Source organism: Lactuca saligna, chromosome 6 (genome assembly GCF_052625555.1).
Source record: "Lactuca saligna cultivar CGN05327 chromosome 6, ASM5262555v1, whole genome shotgun sequence".
Taxonomy (NCBI): domain Eukaryota; kingdom Viridiplantae; phylum Streptophyta; class Magnoliopsida; order Asterales; family Asteraceae; genus Lactuca; species Lactuca saligna.
Window position 1 is genome coordinate 153,205,234 of NC_136422.1, and position 19,138 is coordinate 153,224,371.

The 19,138-nt window shown below is 33.2% G+C and overlaps 1 protein-coding gene, 3 non-coding genes and 1 pseudogene across 4 annotated transcripts; 1 reads left to right on the forward strand and 4 right to left on the reverse strand.

Moving 5' to 3' along the window:
* Positions 1 to 3,502: 3,502 nt before the first annotated feature.
* On the reverse strand, positions 3,503 to 3,615 carry LOC145003543 (U5 spliceosomal RNA; annotated as a pseudogene).
* A 1,085-nt stretch (positions 3,616 to 4,700) lies between these two features.
* LOC145003531 (U5 spliceosomal RNA) lies at positions 4,701 to 4,819 on the reverse strand. Its single transcript, XR_013661989.1, has one exon. It is a non-coding gene; the product is annotated as a U5 spliceosomal RNA (small nuclear RNA).
* A 2,258-nt stretch (positions 4,820 to 7,077) lies between these two features.
* LOC145003540 (U5 spliceosomal RNA) lies at positions 7,078 to 7,196 on the reverse strand. The gene has a single exon (XR_013661998.1). It is a non-coding gene; the product is annotated as a U5 spliceosomal RNA (small nuclear RNA).
* A 4,408-nt stretch (positions 7,197 to 11,604) lies between these two features.
* LOC145001618 (receptor-like protein 6) lies at positions 11,605 to 15,162 on the forward strand. Its single transcript, XM_078960976.1, has 2 exons — positions 11,605 to 14,496; positions 15,069 to 15,162. Exons 1-2 carry the CDS (start codon positions 11,904 to 11,906, stop codon positions 15,077 to 15,079), a joined length of 2,604 nt encoding a protein of 867 aa, XP_078817102.1. The 5' UTR covers positions 11,605 to 11,903; the 3' UTR covers positions 15,080 to 15,162.
* A 215-nt stretch (positions 15,163 to 15,377) lies between these two features.
* Positions 15,378 to 15,496, reverse strand: LOC145003538 (U5 spliceosomal RNA). Its single transcript, XR_013661996.1, has one exon. It is a non-coding gene; the product is annotated as a U5 spliceosomal RNA (small nuclear RNA).
* Positions 15,497 to 19,138: the final 3,642 nt, after the last annotated feature.

Genomic DNA, 19,138 nt, shown 5'->3' on the forward strand with positions numbered 1-19,138 from the left:
TACTAATTAGATGTCAACAACCATGTAACACCCCAAAAATTCTCAACTTTAAAATGCTATGGTTTTAAAAACATTAGGGTGTTAACCCACATTTAATAAAAATTCATTCCCACAAAAACATTTATAATTAAAACATAGGGTGTTACCATTAAGAGTCATTAAAACCATAGCAGGCAAATAAGAATTACATTAGTGCAATTAATAAGTAACTTAACAAGTTCCACTCTATTCGTTATCTCTTGACTTCTAGCTTTCATCTACCATCCTCTCTCCTTAACTGTAACCTGAGATACATGGCATATAAAAGAGATACGTAAGATAATAATGTCTCGTGAGCTACGTGGGTTTATGACCCAAAACATTTATCACATTTTCATCAAAAAAACATTTCATCTTTGCAAAACATAGTTTTAGATTATAAATTTTTTTCAAGGAAAACTCTTTTCATACGCATCTTAAATATCATTTCATATCTTATTATTTCACATCTTATCATTTCATTTCAAAATACATCTTTCTACATTTCTTTCTCTTTTATCAAGGGCTAATTTTGATATTAAATTGTTGCTAATTTTTTTATACTTAAGGTACCCCCAAGTATATACAAAGGTGGAAAGAACAAATCAATCCACCAATGCATCGTGCTAACTAGGACATCTACTTCGCAAAGGGGAGGTGCCACCCCAATAAATTCCTCTAGACCTCTTATGAGGCATCATGGCCCGGGAAACTTTCATTCTTTCTTTACTTTCCAATTATTGTCATTACTTTTGTTTCTTATCATTACTTTCTATGCTTTACATATTTCATACTTTAGCATTACAATACTCATTTCAAAAGTAAAACATCTATACATCAAACACATTATCAAAACATTCGTTCTTTCAAAAACATTATTTGTTTTTAAAACATTCTTGCCTTCAAGGCATTCTTTCAAAATATTATTTCCAAAATATTTAACAGTTCCTTATCAAAACATTTCATATATCAAAACATTGCATTTCATTGTCATAAAATAATTTTGCCATGTACCCCAAAGTGGGAAAAATGCCAACACGTACTCACCTAGTTCTCCAATGTAGATTAGCTAGTCCTCTTCTAGTTCCTTTGCTTAGATCAACACTTCTCAAACACCACCTATATAACATAGAGGTGAAGGTCAACAAAATGACCAAAGTAACCTTATAAGATATTTCATTTAGATATCCCCCATAAGCTTATTTACTTCCCATTAGCTTATATATAAAGTTTGATGGCAATCGGAGGTCATTTACTAGGTTTTCCAAAAAAAAAAAAAATACATTTAACAGACTATTTGACACGCCCCCGTGTCAAAATTGCAGGCCATCATTTTGTATAGAATTTTGCTAAAAACTTTGTAACTTGTTTTCTACACCTCCAATTGCTACCAAAATCCACCACAAGGTTATTATGGACATAATAAGGGCTATTAACTTCTAAAATACTCAATTAACCCTTATCCTCATGATGAGTTAATCATTAAGACCTTTATCAAAATGTTAAGTTCATAATGCTTACAAACACTAAAATGAAAGGGTTAAGAGTCCAAGTTGATCAATAACACTCTTTAACAAATATGAACTATTCCCCGATCGTTTAATACATCATTGGGTGTTGTCAATTACATAAAACCACAACAAATCTCTTTGTATGTACATGAATCCTCAATTCCATTATATGTTTCCCAATTTGCCCTTTGGGCCAAAACAATCACTAGGGCTAGAACTTCACTAGGATCCCTTCATGTTAATGTTCCAATATCATATCTAGAGTGTTAATTCATATCCATGAATGTTATTCACAGATAATAAGTCAATCATCATATAGTTATACATAGATTTCCCAAAATGCTCTTATGACCACAAATTCTATGGATTCATCTAATAATCAATAAACACTTAGTATTTTGCATACAAATCATTCTAATAGCATCCATTAATGGTTATGAACTTTATTTGCTCAACAATTGCTCAACTACATAGGATTCCATTGTTTTCATCATATTGTCCCCAAATCCATTTCAATCCAAGCTTATACATGATTCTACCATCATGGATGAGTTTGATAATTCCAATTGGATTAATTATTTTCAAACACCATATAGGTCGTAAAAGTCAATCCCACTTCATCATTAATTGAAATATTCCCAATTTGGGGTTTTTTTAGGGTTCATGGAGCTTTTTACCCAAATCACAAAATACATCGATGGGATGATTGGATTGAGATTAGAACCATGGAAACCAATAAAGGGAGGCTAGAAAAACAAACACTAGTCAATAATTCTCATCAAATTCAACATTAGGGTGAACCCACTTCATAAATCTGAATTTCAAGGTTAGAAGGAGAAGAAGTTATACCTAGAAAGCCTTTGATTTCTCTTCCTTTTGCTTGAATGCTCCAATTTCCACTTGAATCTAACCCTAGGAGTTCTTAGGATTAAAATTGCCATTAGAGGAGGTATGGTGGACCTCAAACACATTCTTCCTCCATAAGAGAAGAATGATGCATCTTATTTCCTAAAAGTGTACCATTTAGTCTCTTAAGTTTGCTCATTTTGCCAATTTCCACCATAAACTCATATTTTTGTGATTTAACTTAAGTTTTGACATAATAAGTCCTTCCTCATCCATTTTATAACTTTTTTAGTTCATTCCATAATTTAAGTCAACCCTTTGGTTAACTCATTTTGCCAACTTGACACTTTTGGCCCTTTAACTTTTGAAATGTTATTATTTTCATTTATAACTTTCTAAAGTTCATATCAACTAATGATCTGATTATACCTTGATGATTTATTTATATAAATAATGTTTCATTTATTTAATTTATTAATTCAAGAACACAATCTTAAATTTTAGGATGTTACAAACCACATCGAGGCATACTGACATTCTTTGGAGAATTTTCCAATGTGTCAGCGGTATGACTCAAGTTATCCTCAAATTATTAAACTTTAGAAGCTTCAATATCAATAACCTCATCCCATTACGATGATTCAAGCGCCCAAGATCATTATATTTCTTTGAAAATTCAAACATATTGTGAATACGAATATATTACTATAATAAGTTTATCCAACATTATGTACGTTATATTCATTCCCAGTTCCATACATCTTTATTCAAATCGACTTTATATGATTAAAAATGTTGACTCTGCTTCTTCATTTGCGGACTATCAACAGGTGCTTGCGTGCCTGCATGACATAACAAATTAATAAATGAATAAAACACATTATAGAAGTAACAAAATGTAATATAAAAATGTAGGACTCATCCAGTTGACTTTTCATGATGTTGCTTATCATTCTCAATCTTCGCATTTATAACTTCCAGAATATAAAAAATAAAAGTATAATTGTCATTACACTAAAACATAAGCTCAAATGAGAAGTTGTAGGTGAGCAATTTTTTTATAAGATCCTATTGTTAGATAGAAATTTGGGCTTTTAATTAAGATTGGTTGGAGTCCTCCATCAAAGATAGAAATTTGGGATTTTAATTAAAATATGCATATACCACTAAATATGGCAATCACATGGTATTCTTTAGTAAAGGGGGAAAGAATAGTTCACTTTGTGCTTAACACATGGCTGCATGCATGTAAATGTTGCAGCTTCTTGGTTTGTGTAATGACTTTCACACATGTTGCTTGTTGTAAGCAGCCTATGCGGGATGAACCCCAAATCCTCATTCCCCTCTCCCAAACCCTAGTCCCCCCATTATTCCTCTCCTTTTATTTCTTCTTTGACTTAGAATTAGTTTTTGTGTCTATAGGAAGTGGATTTTGAAACTAAATACTAGATGTTGGATAATTAAAATAGAATATTTAGTTTTGGATAAATCCATATCAACCAAAAAGAACATTTTCCATTTTGTAAGAAATATGTTCCAGATTTCAACCTTCAATAATAATAAAAAAGAAAGTGAACCTTCAACTTTTTGACTAATTTCAAATAACATGAGTTCCTTTTTTTACAACTTGATAATTAACGCAATGGTTAAAGGTATATTTTCATTTTGTAAATTAAGGCAGTTGGTAATTACCGATTCATGCATTACTGAGTTATTTCATATTAGAGTCTCTCTGACACCTTGTTCCCGAGTTATACTTAACAAGAGAAAAGAAAGGAAATTGATGGAAGTGAGAAGAAAGTAAAAGAAATTAGTGTTCCCGAGTTTCATTAAAGGAAGGAATTGGAAATGCCTACTCTTTTGAACACACAATGTTATATACTTATATCTAACTATATTAGAAATCCAACAAAGGTAATAGTTCTAATTCCTAGATTTCTATATGAAGTTTATTGAAATATCCACCTACTTTATACTCCTACTTCATCATCCTACTTTATACTCCTACTTCATCATCCTACCTATTTAATAATTGACATGTGTAATGCACTACTTCTCTTTGATCATCTCATATAGCCCTTTGAAAATATGGCCCATGATTTATTATGGTAAATTAACCAAAGAGGTTGTGGACAAACAATCTGTTATGCATCAGGAGCTGTTGGATTTGTGCCCTTTAGCTAATCCTAACTGATAAACGATCAAACTTGGCCAAACAATCACTAGGTCTAGATGATTAGCTAATGTAGGGCCAGTGTAATAATCACATGGTGACTTGGAGAGAACACGAAAAAGTGAGAAACTTGAACTATTGTAATTGTTGGAGCCCTTGAATGAAACAAGGGACTCTCCAAAAATAGGCATATGCCACTGTGTATGGCAAGCACACGGTATTCTTTAGTAAAAGGCGAAAGAATAGTTCGCTTTGTGCTTACCACATGGCTGCGTGCCTTTCTAAATTCCCAGCTGCTTTCTTTAAGTAACGACTCTAACAACTTCTGTTTCATTCTAGCAGCCGATGTGGGATTCACACATTTTACCTTGATTTTTGTTTTTTAGGCAGTGGGTTTTGAAACTAAATACTAGAGATTTGATAATCAGAATAGGATGTTTGTGACGGTTTTAATTGGTCAAAAAGAAAATAATCTGTAAAGAAAAATAGCAGCCTTACGAAATTAAAGTTTAATATTATATTGAAAGTTCGTTTAGCTTTTGGATAACTAGCGTATGTGAAACAAGGGAGTGTTTGTTAAAGTTGTACCAGAATGTAATATGAAGATATGGGGATTAAACCTAGGAACAAAGTTGTTGATTGGTTTATAATCTATAGATATAGTGATAAAACGAATATGTTGGATAGAGGCTCAACAAGGTTGGGTCATGTTGGATAGAGCCGAGCTTAGGCTTGTTTAGGGTGGCTGGAAAACGAGTCGAGCCCGAGCCACTTAACTCCTCCGTTTCAAAATTAGGCTCGAAATGAGCTGGACTTGATCCCCATGAATATAAACGAGCCGAGCTCGGGATTGGCTCGGCTCGTTTAATTTACCACCCTAAATTTTCACATATATTTCTTGAAATTGCCTCTAGCATTGGTGAAACAGGTACGAGTTCATATTTAGTTGTTTGGTTGCAAAACAACGATTATCCCAATAAATTATCATATTTGACCTTTGGCATCTTTATAATCATAACTTTATGCTCCCCATATAACGAAACAACGATTACTTAGGATTAGAAAAATGTCGTGCTTGACTATAAATTCACAAATATCTTTAATTGGGATACAAAACAAGACATGACGGCTGAAATTTTAATTATTTCTCACAAAAGTTATTAGTATTTATAGACTTTTACCAACAGGAAATCCTGAAGCACGTCATCAAATCGCAAGTACAGAAGTTAGGAACACGTCATCAAATCATGAACACATCATCAAATCGTGAGTATGTCATCATATAGTGAGTAGAGAAATCTGGAAGCACATCATCAAATCGGGATGTTTGTTGTCTACAGAACTCTATTTTGGAGTGTATAAGTAACACATCCAAGTGATTCTCTCCCTCCTGTGACTCTGGTGGCTCTTCTTGCTGCAGCCATGCCATCTCTGTAACTCTGTCTTTGTGGGTTTGGAAAATCTATATAAATGTGTTACTTACAAACTGTGTATATGTAGTATATGTAACACATTCAAGTGATGCCTGTTAATACTCAGCTTGGTAACATATATAGATCCTCCACACCCACAAAAGGTGGAGTTACAGAGATGACAGGGTTGCAGCATGAGCCACCACGAGTTACAGGAGGGAGCAACCATATATCAGCTGTGGATCTTTCTGTTCTCAACTGTAAAGACTATGATGATGATAAAGATATGAACCATGATTATGTATCTCCCTTCCTACCCCACCCTCCCATCCCTACAAACGTTAATGTGTGTCTTTCAGCTAGAGCTCCGAAGAAAATTCAAATCAATCATATATTCATGTTTTAGTTGCCGAAATGGGACCTCTCGAGAACTCAATGATTGTTTTAGCAAATGGAGGTTCAAATGAAAGTATCTTTAGGAGTTTAGGAGATGATCTTTTGGATTATCCTATTTGAAATCAATCAAATATTCGGATGATACATTCATTTGAACTTCCGTTTGCACTGTTTCAGAGCTTCAAAGAAAATTCAAATCAATCAAATATTCGTCACTCCAATGATATTGTGCAACTAAAACATTTCAAGTGGATTCTAATTTCTAAGACATGCATTGGTATTTAGATTTCTTAAAAAATAACGTATTAATGCATGTATATCTTCTGAGTTTCAGGATTGATTCTATACACAAAAAAGTCGAATCATAATAGGATTCGATTTGTTTACTTGAAGCCTAATAGTTCGATTTTGTGTGATTGTATAATGAATAAGCAAGTACTGTATTGCTTTGTTTCGTTATTCTCTACATTATGGAATGAATCCTTGAAAGTAATGCAACTGATTCAGAACATAAGGTAATTTTGAAATAGACTCATTGTTGTAAAAAGGTAAAAAAAGTTGTCCAATACAATTAGAATCCTTGATATATATCAACACGACAAAAGGCAAATTTAGTTAATTAACTTACTTTTTTTCAAAGATAAGGCTAATTGCATTATTAGTGTAGACCAGAGTAGTCAGTGAGTTTGAGTCGAATTTTGAACTGCAAAAATTGGTTGGAGCCCACCAATGAAGGAAGGAACTCTCCAAAAATAAGCGTATGCCACTGAATATGGCAAGCACACGGTATTCTTTAGTAAAAGGCGAAAGAATAGTTCGCTTTGTGCTTAACACATGGCTGCGTGCCTCTACATCTTTCAGCTGCTTGGTTTAAGTAATGACTCTCACACATTCTCTTTCATTCCAGCAGCCTATGTGGGATGACCATCCAAACCTACATCCTTCTTTTTCAAACACTTCTTCCACCCTTCTCTTCTTTTTTTCCTTCTCTTACTTTGGTTTGGTTTTTTTATTTTCTTTTTAAGTGTTCATGTATGGTTTTCAAAGTAATTACTAGATATTATAATTAGAATAAGATATTTAGTGAAACATTAATTTAGTTAGACCAAAAGAACATGCTTTTGAAGAAAAACGAAAGTTGGAGTTTCATTTTATGGTAAATGAAGGGGCTAAATTGGTAAGTGTATTTTATTTTTAGACAAATGAATTGTTAAGTGAGAGGTATTTTCATCATTTCAATAACTGAGGACCATTTATGAGATTTCTATTTTTCTTTTTTTAAAATGAATTTTTTTTTTAAGGGGTCTCTCTCTCTCGTGAAGAAAGGGAAGGAAGAACCGATGAATATCATCAATTCTTAGCACCCTCACGTCATTTAGCAACCCCACGGACACCCATAAATATTGTTGTTGCTTCTATACTCCTTCCTTCTTTGTTTTCTGGCAAGAACACAACACCGAAGTGTGTGATTTTCTGGTGAAAACCAAGAGCGACAACCTCTTTTCTTTTGCATCTTCTCGTTAATAATAGATTCAAAAACACCCTGTTGTTTCTTGATCTGTCCATGCATCTATCGAAGCCACAACTTTGACGACAAGGCTTAACAACAAAAAGGGGAGCCACCGGAAAACTGACTCCCTATCTTCCTTGTTCTTCCTGTCAAGCATCAACAGTCGAACACCCCAACTTGCTGCTGAACAGCTTTGCTCCTCCTTCTCAACTATACATACAACTTAAATCTCTCTCACACACACAACACTAGCTTTTAATCTTCATCATGTGGCAATTTGAGTGTTCTTGGATTCCATGTTTACGAACAATGATTGTTGGTAATTGTTAAGAAAAGATTGGGACTTGACCGAATTTTCTGAATTTTATGATGTTTTGGATTTCTTTGCTTGTACCCTTGAAACCCTTTGTCTAATGTTTTAAATTTATGGAAATTGTTTCTACTTATGGGGTACAATTTACAAGCATCTATTTCTTCTACAAATTTCAAGATGCATTTAACCTAGATCGATTTTTGGATCTCTTTCGTGGTTGCAAGTTGTTTATTGAGATAAGAACGAGGGAAATAAATCAAAATCAAATATGTTACACCTATGATTGTTTATCAGAGAATAACAATGAACGTTTGGGATGTAGTTTGTGTTTTTGCTTCAAGGGATTGATTTAATCATCTTCAGCTATTATTTGGTAAAGAAAGCCCAACATCATTTGCAAAGACATTATCTCAATCGGGATGCTAACAATGATGTTCGATTCACAATCATGATAGCGGTGGTGGACTTGTATGGTGTAGATGGCGAGGTGTGGTAGAAATGTATCTCCGGTGGAGCTGGTGAAGACTTCATCATCTCCATCAGATACCAATACCGATGATGGACGATAGATTGATTTCCATTAAATCGAATATCAATTCTGACTTTTTCAGTCAAAAATTGTTCATGCGATGATTTCATATGAGAGAGAGGGCGGGACCCCTTTAAATTTCATGTTTTTCATTTAAAAAAATAGAAAACCTCAAAAATGGTCCTTGAGTATTGAAATGACGAAAATACCTCTCATTTAACAGTAGAAAGTTGATAGAGTTAGGTAGAATGACTAAATATTAAAAGTTTTGAAACCACAGGACGATCCGTGAGGTTTGTGTAAATTAGAGACCAAACTTCATATTTTATGAAACCACAGGGACCATTTTTGAAATTTTGTCTAAGAAAAACCAGAAAAAACAAGAAAGAACCCCCAAAACCGGAAAAACGCATCACTATGAAATGCCATAGGAATACCCACCCAAAATCTAAAGTCCAATGTCTATGGTGGTTTACTCAATGAAAAATAGCACCAAATCATAAAAGCGAAACAAAAAACGCAAATCACTCAAAATCGCAACCATAATTAGAAACACAAGAGAAATAAGGACGTTTTGGGTCTTAACGATTGTCCTTTAGTGGTGACTAGAGACAAGTTGTACGTTGTTTGAGATTGTGGTGTTCGTATTTCTAGAAATTGAAACACAAAAAAACTCAAAATCACACATAAAATCAGTGAAATCAACAAAAGTTTAACAAATGAAGCAAAATATCGGTGAAAGGTGGTGAAACACCGGTAAAATCACGTCGGAGAAGGGATCATGGATTCAAAAAGTTTTGGGTTGGATTATCTTTGTGTGACGTTGTGAGTGACGAACTAGGGATACCAAAGTCATTGGAACCCTATGCCAACGACAAAATGTCGGTATAGGGATAACGAAAACGATGTCGTTTATACCCTCTCATAAAGAAAAAAAGACCTTTATACCAACGAAAAGTCGTCGATATAGAGTATACATGGATCACAAGCCCTTTATACCGACAACATATCGTCGGGATAGCTCTTTTACAAACGACACCGTTTTTTTTTTTTTTTTTTTTTTTTTTGCAACATGAACTATAAATAAATAGAAATTATATTTCGTAACTTATACCGACAACATATCGTCGAAATAATTTTTCAGAAAACCGCATAAAATTTATTCGTTTCCACCTAAGTTAAGGCGACAACATTTCGTCGACATAGATACCCTGGTCAGAACAATTATTCAAAACATATATAAACGACATGTCGTTAGTATAGCCTAAGTTGTAGAGACAATTGTTGTCGTCGACATAGAAGTCTTCGACACAAGTGTGGATTCTCTTAGTGCTAGTGTCACGTCATTGATGTGCGACAAGGAAGCTACTCGGCACGTTGCAGTAAACCCAGTTTATCATGAAAATAACAAAACATATCGAAATAGGTTGTTATTTCATTTTGAGTTTGTGAATAGTACTGGAATAAAGCTTTGTCCCATACGGTATGAGTTTCACCTTTCGACATCTTTACTAAGGAATGGAGGAATCGTAATGGGGTGAAAATGGAGGGGTTGCGTGGGTTCAGAGATGAGTAGAGGGAATGGTGGGAGGAGAGCAAAAGATAAGAGAGAGGTGTTGCAGGTTCAAGAAGCCGTTGGAGGTTGGAAGCAAAGAAGAAAAATGGAAAGACATGTTGTAAGGGGTCCTTAGGCAGGTTCAACAAGATCACAACTCCCTATACCTTGGGTTCAGCGACTTCAGCAAGTTCGACGGAAATGATTCCGTCCCCTAAGGCTCTTACAACTAAACGTTTGAAGTTTATATACAATAAATTGGGTGTTCATGATCTTCACAATCCAACTTGAAGGGTAGTGTTGATATTGAATTTGAATTATTAGGGTTATCTTATTATTTACTTAGTCCACAAGTAATTATCTTTCCTTAGTTAAGTTAGGTTAACTCATAGATAATCCTTCATTGAAAGCCAAATATTTTCAATGCATGAAAAAAAAAATCTTTTACATTTTATTTATTAAACTTCATTTTATTGCTTTAGACTATGCTACAAACTTTCATAAAGGGAATGATTCGTATACAACAAAATTTCTCGATACACAATAATTTGTGTTTTAAAATATTGTATTGTACAACTCTGATAAACATGATTTTTTACTGATAAAAATTGTTATGTACGAATCACTTTTTTTCATAAATGGAAGAAATTTTCACAACATTAAAAATATTAAACTTTAGTGGCGTAAGTTAAAATTCTTTTAAGGTAGTAAAACAAAACTGAAATTTGGTTATTATTGAAGAAAATGTTTAAATATGTTGTCATGTTATTAGTCAAAAACATAAACATGTTACGGTTTACTCTGTTTCAATTAAATATAACAAAAATGAAGTTTGAATGTAAAACCACTTCAAAAAAGTCTAAGCTATGTAGGTTAAACAAATCTTAAATTTGCTTAAGTTATTATTTCATGTCATTATCTATATAAGAAACTACTAAAATTAGCCACCAATTGCTATAATAGAAAATTTGTATTCAAGTAAGCTAATATAACAAGAACCAAATAAAAATACTTTAAAGTTATAATATGCTGTTATAATAAACGGAAACATAAAAAAAAATTTCAGTTGACTTTTTTTCTTTTGACTTTATAAGTTTATTCTTCATCTACCTAAAACATAAAATATATGATTAGTTACACAGTTATGACTCGTTCTTCATCTCTCTAGAGTGTGAATTTCTTAATATTTTTATTGCTACGTAGCATATAGTACTCGTCTATTTAAAGAAGTACACAGAAACTAAACCTTTTTCATGGCTCCATACATGAATCACTTCAACTTGTTGCTAACCAGCTCCCTTGTATACTTGTTGGTCACTATCACATGCATGACTCGTTCTTCTTCACTAAGCCATGAAGAGGAATGTTCAGCCTTGTTTCAGTTTAAGCAAAGCATAATTCATCAAGGTGATGTGGCTTGTGTTGCTAGTTGGTTTCAAACGTTTAACTCTTGGAAGACCACAAGCAATGCATCAGATGCTCGTTTTGATTGTTGTTCATGGCATGGGGTGGAGTGCAGCAACAACCATGTTTATGGCCATGTAGTCAGCCTTGACTTGAGTGAAAGCTTTCTTTGTGGGCATATCAACTCTACCAACACCCTCTTCAGCCTTGTTCATCTTCAAAGCCTCAACCTTGCTATGAACTACTTTGATGAATCTCAAATCCCACATGAGATTACTCGTCTAAAACAGTTAAAAAGCCTCAATCTCTCTCATTCTGGTTTTAGTGGCCAAATCCCAAATGAGATCGCAAAGTTGACACACTTGTCTTCTTTAGATCTATCAGGGAATCCACTAAAGCTTCACAATCCTAGCCTCAAGAACCTACTACAAAACTTAACAGCACTCGAAGAAATCCATCTCTCAGGGGTTGACATTAGTTCTTCTGTACCTCATTTCTTGTCCAACTTTTCTTCTTTGAGCTCAATAAGGTTATCCAATTGTTGGCTTTCGAATGAATTCCCTGTCACTATATTTCAACTACCAAAGTTGAAAATTCTTGATGTGGCATACAATAACAACCTCACTGGTTCCTTTCCTGAATTCCATAACAACAGTTTACTTGAATATATAAATGTAAGGGAAACAGGTTTCTTTGGGATTGTACCTGAATCCATAAGCAATCTACACCATTTAACCTACTTGCGCCTTACTAAATGCTCTTTCTCAGGGGGGATTCCAAGTTCACTATCTAACTTGACACAACTCACTCTCTTGGGTCTTGGTTACAATAAGTTCACAGGATTTATTCCTTCGTTGGTAAGTCTTTCCAAACTCAAGTCTTTGGAACTTACAGGTAGCAAATTCGAGAAGGGACATTTGCCCAATTGGCTTAACAAGATGACTAAACTTAGTAGTCTGTATGTATACAATACAGACATAACCAGTGAAATCACACCCCATCTTGCAAACCTAACAAAACTTAGTGTTCTTGCAATGGGAAAAAATTCTCTTACTGGTCATATTCCATCATGGCTCTTCAACCTCACCCAACTAACAACGTTAGACCTTCAACAAAATCAGTTGCAAGGACCAATTTTAAGCTCATTTTCCAACTTGAAAACCCTTCAATATCTTCACCTAGGTTCGAATAGTTTCAGTGGGAGTGTAGACTTAGACATGTTCCTACAACTCAACAAACTCGAGACTCTTGGGTTAGGTTACAATAGGATATCATTAACGTCCATCAACAACTACACCAATAAGACCTTACCAAAACTTAAACTCCTAGCACTATCGACATGTAACTTGAAGGAATTCCCTACCTTTTTGCAATTCCAAAATACGTTGGAAGTCTTATTTCTCGACAACAACAAAATTAATGACATGGTACCCGTGTGGATCTGGAACAACAGCAAAGAATCATTACAAGTGATTGACCTTTCCAACAACTCCATCACTGGGTTTCATCGGCATCCTCAAATTCTCCCATGGAGACGTTTACAAGGATTTTCCATCAAGAATAATCAGATCCGAGGGCAGCTACCAATTCCACCACAAACCACAGTTGTTTATTCATCCTCAAATAACAATCTAACTGGAGAAATACCACCATCGATATGTGAAGTGAAATCTCTCAAAGTGTTGGATTTGTCTTCTAACAACATGAGTGGCACTCTTCCTCCGTGTTTTGGTGCCTTAAGCAATTCATTGTTGAGTTTAGATCTAAGGCAAAATAACTTTCATGGCATGATGATGGATTTGTTTATGCATGGCAGCCAGCTAAAAAATATTGATTTGAGCGAAAACCGATTTATGGGTCAGATTCCAAGATCATTGACGAATTGTACTAATTTAGAGGTTCTCTCTCTTGGAGATAACACTTTTGAAGACGTCTTTCCTTCTTGGCTGGGAACTCTTGCCAAGCTACAAGTTCTCATTTTAAGATCCAACAAATTTTATGGTTCAATTCAAGGTCCAACGAGTACTGTTTGCTCACAATTCCCTAAGTTGCGGATCATAGACCTCTCTCACAATGGTTTTCGTGGCCAATTGCATGGAAATTATTTCCAAAACTGCAATGCCATGACATCGGTTTATGATGGTGAATCATCTGTTATGAAATCAGATATGTCCTTCAAATACTTCAATTCAAGTATGCCATACACGATGACAATAATACACAAAGGTGTCAAAACGGAATACAAAAAGATTTTAACCATATATACGGCTATTGATCTCTCTTGTAACCATTTTGAAGGAGAAATCCCGCTATCACTCAAAGAACTCATAGGGCTTGAAGCACTCAATCTTTCCAACAACCATTTTACCGGACGTGTCTTGGCATCCTTTGGTTACCTAAAGAATCTTGAATCTTTGGATCTCTCTAGAAACGAGCTATCTGGAGAAATTCCTCAACTGTTGGCGCAACTCAATTTCCTTTCTATTTTCAACGTGTCATTCAACCATCTTGATGGGCACATTCCCCTAGGGCAACAATTTGATACATTTGAGAACAACTCATATGAGGGGAATCATGGGTTATGTGGGAAACCTTTATCGAAGGAATGTGAGGGTTTAAAGTTGTCAAGATTTCCACCAACAAGCAATGCATCCGAGTCTCTCCTCCCGAGCGAAAGAATTGATTGGATCGTTATTTTTTGTGGAATTGGAAGTGGGTTGGTTGTTGGGGTTGTTAATGGGAACTTTTTGAATACAAGGTATAGTGATTGGTTCATAAAGAGGAAGGATAGATGGGTAAGGCCACTTCGTAACACAAGGAGAAACCAAGGTACAATATCTCATCATATTACATTACAACTTTGTTGCAAACTATGTTGAAAATATTTTCTTGATGTCATTTTTTATAAAGCTACTTATATACTTTAAAGCAATCGTTACAAGATGTTTGTGAGATTTACTGTTATAGTCTAATAGATATGTTTCTCAACTTTGTCTTTTTAACAAATATTTTAGTTTTTTTTATCATGTATCTAAAACATAACTAAATTGTATGTCAAGACAGATATGCATCTTAGAAAAGAGGGTAATATTTACATAATTTGTTTAAAATACAAAAAGAAAATCCTTTTTACTTTAACTTGGATACATACATGTTTTCAACATGTTATTTGTTTATGGTACATTTATATATGATGATCTTTATGAAATGCATGTTTGTTTTGAATTAATGTGTTATGGTATAGTACATGTTTAAGTAATTTGTATGCAATCAGTATCAATGTGTCATTACCATGTTTTCTGAAAAACACAGTTTACAGCTGTGGGAAATGCGATATTTTCTAAATTAAGATAGATAATCGTGAATTAAAAACATAAAGCTCACCTTAACATGTATCTCAGGAGTGCTATAGCTTCAAGTTTGGAGCACAAGGAGAAGGTCTAGAAGGCCTAAGCTTCAAGGGATTTTAGTATGTTTATAGTTCCCTTTTTAAGTATGTAGATTCATATATGTGTTATAAATGTATATATTTGATTTAATTAAAATTTTGTTATTATAAATGTGATAATTTTGCTGATGCTGAATCGTATTTCTTTAATTATTTCAGGATTTTCATTACTAAATAAATAGTAGTTGTATTCGGCAGGTTTGGTTTATAAAGAAATAAGTAAAAAAACGGGTCAAAATTATAAAACTGAAAATTGGTTGGAGCCCACCAATGAAGGAAGAGACTCTCCAAAAATAGGCGTATGCCACTGTGTATGGCAAGCACACGGTATTCTTTAGTAAAAGGCGAAAGAATAGTTCGCTTTGTGCTTACCACATGGCTGCTTGCCTTTCTTTCTCTCAGCTGCTTGCCTTAAGTAACGACTCTCATATCTTCTTTTTCAATCCAGCAGTCGATGTGGGATGACTCTTCCTCCCTTTCAAAACCCTCTTCCATTTTTCTCTTCTTTTTCCCCTTCTCTTACTTTGCTTTACTTTTTGATTTGTTTTCTAGGAAGTGTTCTTATATGGGTTTTGAAAAGAAAAAAAAAAAAAAAAAAACATTGGATATTGGATATAAAGTTATAATAAGATATTTGTGAACGATAGATTTGATTGACCAAAGAAAACTAAAAAAAATGACAGTTTTATGAAATTAGAGTACCTTTCATATTATATAAAAATGAAGGTGTAAACAAGTTTTTTTACTTTTTAATAGAGGTATTGTGAAAAAACCGGGACCATATGCTTCGTAAATGTTTTTGAAAAGAATGAAAATTGTAACATTCTATTACATCTATAGAATCGGAATGAATTGCTTTGATTGACCCAAAAAACAGAGTACAACCTATATCATTATATATAGAGCAACTAGGTTATAACCCGTGGACACCACGGGGAAGAAATATAAAGCAATCACTTTCAATTATTAAGGTATTATAGCATCTTACTTTCATTTTTTTCTATAAAGGGATTGTATTTTTTGGAAGCATAATGGTAACATGAAGACATGAAAGTAGGATGATATACTAAACAAACTAATGGGTTGCAAATAGTTGAAAAACAATTGGCACATTCATTTAAAAGACTTAGAATTAACTAAAAATGTAAATTTTGTTCTGTTTAAAAGAATAAGTTTGTAGAAAAAGAAACCAATTTCAAGAAACAATCATTAGAAAATTAGTATAACCATAACTATGTTTTCTATTACTACAATATTGTACCTGTTAGCGTAAAAGAAATCACCAAAATTTGATGCTGCCACTAAAGAAAACAAAAGAAAATAAACAAAATTGATTGGTTTATTTTTTTTATAAATTCAATACAAATGAAACTTAAAATAAGCAATTTATTATTATTGTAATTTTTACACATAAGAATGCAAGGGAAGTGGATATAAGAAAAGGATAAAATGCATATCTTAAGCTTAGGAACATCTACGACCTAACATTAATAATGCAAAAGGTTAGGAAAGGTAAATTAAATCTATTTTTATTAATAATTTTTTAACAATGTAACTATTATTTTACCACCGGCTTTGTAGAGGTTGGAAATTTTTAGTACTATTCTAATCCTATATGAAAAATGTAGTAAAGAAAGATATTATCTAAAATAATAGCACTTTTTGATGCATAAAATGAAGAAGGAAGTCACTGAAGCAATATAAAAGGTAACATATGTGGGTAATCTTAATCCATGGTAAAATGGATAAGCAATAACCCTTTTATTTTTTACTTCACATGAATTGCCGATGTCCTAGTTTACCATTGGATTACCATTGTTAAAAATTGGGTATTACTAAACTAAACAATTTACTTAGTTTATGTTTGTGTCGCAAAGTTTTGGAAAATTATATTGAAAAGACTTGGCATGTTTTTTTATATTGCATCAAATAGTTGACATGCAATACAAAGATACATAAGAAACGTCATGTGTATAAAACAACATAAAACATGCAATCCAAAAACATATAACATATTCCAGCTGAGTACGGAAGAAGTGATGAAATAAGTGGAATATTAGGTAATAGGCAAATTAGACAACTATGTTATGCAAAACCAAGTCAGACACAAAATTCAGAAAATAAAAACATATATAATTTAAAATAAAAGCTACAAAACAACATATTTTGATAATGTTTATGTTTAATAGAGGGGAATCACTTATTTTCTTTATTGTTTGTTCTTTCTCATTTGGTTTTCTTAAATTCAATTCCATAAATTCAATTCCATGTTATAGACTGTGAGATTGCAAACAGATGGATTAGCATCTGGTTGAACTTACAAAAAGATATATAAATATATAATAACCAAAATATTAAAAAATGAACAAATTATTAAGACATGTATTAAATACTATACCTCAAGTAAACCAACATTGAGTCCCTTTGCAAGCTTTAATGTTTCATAACTTGACACAACATCATGTTCGACAAATTTACCATTAAGCCTAGATAAACAATTTCTTTGTTTTTCTTAATTGGCCAATAAATAAAATGTGATTGCTAAAAATTCAGTTTTTTACTGTAAAGACCCATTACGAAAATAGTTGATGTTGGGCAATAATGCTATATTTGGTGAAAAAATAATTAGTATGCATCATTGAGGCATTTCATCGAGCGTGTAAAGTGCAAATGAGTTTTCTACTAAACTCATAAGTATAAATGGGATCCCTTATTCTCTTTCACCAAATTGATGATCTGTACTAAATATTTCCCATCAAAATCATCAACAAATGACTGAATTGTGGACCGAATTTGATCCAATTGACAAAGTTGCAAATATTTTAGCGCCATAATCCTAGAATTCAAGGGAAAATCAACCCCCTCTCGCTCCCTTTTGAACTCCTTGAGTATTATGGAAAACAGAATTAAGACTATGGAAGGGTACATAACGATCTCTGGGATGAATTCCGAAATAGCGAAGGAGATGTCTTTTCCTTTTTGTCTATATCAGTGGAATGAAGAAAATAGAAGATACCTGCACAGTAAATTGAAAACCAAACTACAACAAAATCGACCAATCTTATGGAATTAATTAAATAAAAACATGTTATTGTTATCATAGTGTCAATTGTATTTTATTGACAAGTTCGTTGTCACTTCGAAAGTTTCCCGATCCCATCTTGGCTCCTCCATTTGCAAGTTAGACACGTCTCCTTAAGCCCTAGGGTTTACAATGACACCCCTAAACATTCAAAGTTGAGATGGATAAGCCGAGAAGATGGGTTCTATTGATTTACAACCAAAGGGAGTTAGGTATTTTGAAATCAAATTTAGAATCATGGGACCGAGATTTTAGGCAAGATATAATTAAAGATTTTAATATAGATTACTGATTTTCAGTGATTGATTGAATTAAAGAATTGAGCTGAAAAAGTTTTAAGCGGTTTGAATTGAAGTGAAAAAGTTTTAAGCGGTAAAAGCTGCAAAACAACTTGGGCGGGAAAGTTTTTTGTTAATTGCTTCTTATAATGCCACGTGGCAGATTCTTAGTCTAAAAATTAGACAAGTGGATTTTAGGAGAGGTTTTTATTAGGAGTAGATCTGAGTTAGTGTTTTATATATATATATATATATATATATATATATATATATATATATATATATATATATATATATATTGAGTTTTTTGTTCAAGATTTTGTAAACCCTTTTAAGGAGTGTAAAAGAAATGTAATATTTACTTGAAAAAAGGTAATTTTATATCCTTATATCAACCCTTTTACAGATATATTTTCATTATGTTTAAGTTCAAGAGTTCTCACATAAACATAGAGAAGTCATATGTCAGGCATTGCTATGCATGCTTTTATATGCTATTCACAAGCAATTATAAAGAAATTAAAGTTCAAAATACACATTCATGCCTTTTGTTGTTCACTATCATGATCTTTGTCTTTTGAGTTATTTGTGATGTAGAGATGTGCACAGAGAACGATTAACCGACTTGGACTCAGGACGTTAAAAAGATCCGGTCCAAGTCCT

Coding starts and splice junctions, on each gene's coding strand:
- LOC145001618 (XM_078960976.1), top strand. CDS start 11,904: ATGAACTACTTTGATGAATCTCAAATCCCACATGAGATTACTCGTCTA.